This window comes from Acyrthosiphon pisum, chromosome X (genome assembly GCF_005508785.2).
Source record: "Acyrthosiphon pisum isolate AL4f chromosome X, pea_aphid_22Mar2018_4r6ur, whole genome shotgun sequence".
Taxonomy (NCBI): domain Eukaryota; kingdom Metazoa; phylum Arthropoda; class Insecta; order Hemiptera; family Aphididae; genus Acyrthosiphon; species Acyrthosiphon pisum.
Window position 1 is genome coordinate 21,625,195 of NC_042493.1, and position 3,810 is coordinate 21,629,004.

General features: G+C 29.8%; 1 protein-coding gene across 1 annotated transcript; it reads right to left on the reverse strand.

Annotated features, from left to right (window-relative positions):
- Positions 1–774: 774 nt before the first annotated feature.
- On the reverse strand, positions 775–3,792 carry LOC115033075 (zinc finger MYM-type protein 1-like). The gene is made up of 4 exons (XM_029485041.1): positions 3,782–3,792; positions 3,035–3,132; positions 1,733–2,925; positions 775–1,407 (listed from the first exon to the last, which is right to left on the reverse strand). The coding sequence occupies exons 1-4, from the start codon at positions 3,790–3,792 to the stop codon at positions 775–777; spliced, it is 1,935 nt and encodes a 644-aa protein (XP_029340901.1).
- Positions 3,793–3,810: the final 18 nt, after the last annotated feature.

Sequence of the window (3,810 nt, forward strand, 5' to 3'; positions counted from 1 at the left end):
CGTGGCCCTGCTATTACGTCTACCATATATCTATATCTATGCCAATTGACGAACTTAAACTTATAAATTACACTTACTATTAACATTAATAAGGCGAGTAATAGCGAACCTAGAACTATGCTTATTATGTAACTATATCCCGATTTCATTTTATTTCCCCCTATTTGTGTCGGTATGGTCATATCTATAATTCCGTCATCTGTTCCGTCTGATGCGTTGTGGCCCGGTGTGGAATACTCTGTAGTTTCTTCAAGGTTGTTTTGTTTTTGCTCACTGTGTGATTCTTCCCGCATGTGACAACTTATATTACTCTGCTCCGTTACTATGTTATTCAAGTCGTTAATTTTTTGTGGTTCTTGTGTGTTGTTAATTTTATTACCAATCTCCCCTAATATACTCGCTGTAGTTGACGCACCCAGGGGCGTATTTAGGGTTCTAAAACAGGGGGGGCTAAATCCCTATGAAAATTTCAAGCAAAATTCTTACTTTTAGTTATTACCTATATTTTTTTATATGATTATTTGTTTATTTATAATTAAAGTAACACTATTTAATTAAGACTTTTTAGTTTATTCAATTAAAAATAATTCATTAATAAGAACAAATTTGAATACAACATAGCAATTCACAATTAATATAGGTATTATAAAAGTTATTATATTATATTATAAAACAATTTCTCAAATAGATATATGTACAATAGTAATATTTTGTCATTAGATTTAAAATATAGTCATAGTAGCCATACAAATAAATTACATTACATACCTAATATTACAATTTTAATTTTCTTGGCTTTTTGGCAAACTCATCAAGAATTTTTTCTTTGTTTAAGTTCTTCAGTAAATCTTTTGCAATGTTTAGTATTGCCAAATTATCAAAACGATTTTGTTCCATTCTAGATCTCAGCCAGGTTTTAATTCTCCTCATAGCAGAAAAGGAACGCTCACAAGTAGCTGTAATAACCGGTAATATTAATGCTACTTTTAACATTTTTCTTAAATTTGGTAGTACTGATTTATTAGCAATGTTTATTAGTTCATCAAAATCCCATTCTTCTTTTAGTATGCAATTTTTTGCTACTATCATTTCTGCTTTTAGTAGATCAGAATCAATTTTAAGTAACTTCTGATAGTGGTTAATAAAAGGGTCAGAGTCATTAGTATTTAGTTTTAAGAAAGTATCAAGAGCATTCGCAATAGATAAACTTTCACTTGAAAATCTGCTGTTCAATCCTTGAATTATGCTATCTAGAATCTCATAATATGAGTGACTTCTCCAATGCGCTTCTGGTGTTTTACTTTGTTCTTCAAAATTATCTGTTCCTACTGTAGATGTAACAATACTATCCTTAAGTAAAGAATTTTCAAAAACTTTCCTCTTGTTTTTTTGAATTGGATGGAGTATCTAGACTAATTTCAAAATTTTCAGAAAATTCTGTCAATGCATCCCACAAACATTGAAATGATTGTTCGTTTCGTTTGTCCTCTAATGTTTTAGTAACACTTTTTATGATATCCAAAGCTTTACCCAAAGTCAATGACTTACTTTGGAGATTATTGCTCAAAATGTTTATATACTTCAGTACTTCACGAAAAATGAAAAGGTTAACAACAAAATGACCCTTTTTTAGGTTATTTAAGATTCCACTAGCCTCAACACAGTTAAAATCATTATTTTCTTCAACTTCAGTATCTAAAACTTCTAAAATAGAACCATAATATTGTTTTACCATATCACAATTTTCAAAACGACATGCCCACCTTGTATCACTTATCTGCATAATTTCTCTTGGTTTAATGCCTAATTGTTTTTGTATATTTATTAGTTTGTGATGAGAAGATGGTCTAGAAAAATGAATATACAAGGACTCTAGTGTATTAAAAAATAAAACTGAGCTTTTTACATGTTTACACATTCCTACTATAACTAAATTTAGTTTATGTGCAACACAATAGAAAAAAATTGCTTCTGGATGAAATTCTCTAATTTTTTTTTGAACTCCGTTTATATGGCCTGCCATTACACTAGCGCCATCGTACGATTGACCTATCATAGGCACTTGATCAATATTTAGAGTTTTTAAACTTTCAAGTATGGTATTTGAAATACCAGCTGCAGATCTTGATGTAGAGCATAAAACAAAAGACAAAAACCGTTCTTGAACCACCATATGTTTTGTGTATCTTACACAGATAGTAAGTTGTTCTTCTTTGAATGACCTGGCTTCATCGCACATTAAAGCATACATTCCACATTCTGTTATTTCTTGTACTATTTGTGACCTCACCAAACCAGCTGTTATACTTATTAAATCATTTTGAACTAAAGGACATGTGTAATTAAAATATGATGTTTCCATTTTACTAGCAAATGATGGATTATAAGTTGCTAACATACCACATATTTCTTTGAAATTACCTTGATTAAGGGATTCTTTGTTTTCAGTATGACCTCTGAAGCTTAAGCCCTGATGTGCTAAAAATAAGACTGCATCAATTATCATAAGCATGTATTTACGATTCTTTTCGACTTCTTCTTTGTAAGCATTAGACATTTGTACATGTACATTACCAGTTTTTTTAGTATTCTGATAATCTTTGTATTTTGCCAAACTAAAAAGATGATATGAACTCTTGCTATGCTTATTTAATTTTTCTGAAATTTTTTTCCAATCTTTAAAACCACTTTTAGTGAAAACTTCTTCAGAATTTGAGCTAGTACCAAAGTTACGACAATAAAAACAGAAGACTAAATCTTTGTTTTGGCTGTATTCTATCCATGTATAATCTTTGTAGTATTTAGATGAAAATGAACGGTTTTGCTTACCAAATAGTTTTTTTGGAAATGACACAAGTAAAGGTTGATGTGGTTGACTGTCTTTATCAGCAAGTTCAAACTCAATGTCACCATTGTTGCTCGTAACTAAATAAAATAATTATAAAACAATTAACTCATGTGATAAGTGATGGTGACTTAATTAGAGCATATATAATTATAGAAAGAATTATTAAAATTTAACATATTTTGTTACCATCATTATCTGGATCATCTGGATCATCTGGTTCATCTTCATTATTATTAGGAATAAGTACACTTGGTTGATCTGAACGTTTAAGCCAAGTTTTTAACCTAATCAAACAAATATACATATACTAATTATAATATTATTACTTTTTAAGTAATACAAATGCAGTAACCATACTAACTTATATTATTATTATTATAAACATAAATATATTAAATGTAAAAACTAGTACTTACATTGTAATTTTGTAAATATGCGAGTTATGCGACAATGAAGACAATGAAGCTTTTGAAAAGGTTTGAACTAGACGTGTCTCATTTCAACTTCAACTGTTAAGTGTTCGTTATTTAAAATTTAATATGATAATAGTTCTTTTCTTATCATTTTATCAGTATTATCACCATGCCAATTTCGCGCTTAACCAAATATTATATGATAGATAAGAGATATAGAATTTTTCGGTAGCAGTCATAGACCTTTTACTAGGTCTATGGTAGCAGTCACCACGAACTATGCAGTCACGGCTATGCAGTCGTGGAATCTGGTGATAAAAATCACGGTTTCTTATCTATTTCAGTGCGGCCATCTAAGATTTCTTGAAATATTATTGTATTGGCTACAACTGAAGTTATTACACTAGTTAAAATTTACAGAATATAAATACATTTTTTGATATAACTAAAATTGGTTGGGGGGGCTATTCAAGAAACTTGGGGACAAAACAGAACTTTACTCAAGACCCACAAAACTGACCATTGGGACATCTTTCTTAACTCACTTGA

Excerpts from the sequence above, each read along its gene's own strand:
- LOC115033075 (XM_029485041.1), bottom strand. Across the intron at positions 2,926-3,034 it reads AGATGATCCAGATAATGATG|TTACGAGCAACAATGGTGAC; the intron begins GTAACAAAATAT and ends TATTTTATTTAG. Across the intron at positions 1,408-1,732 it reads GTTTTGAAAATTGTGATATG|ATACTCCATCCAATTCAAAA; the intron begins GTAAAACAATAT and ends AAATTAGTCTAG.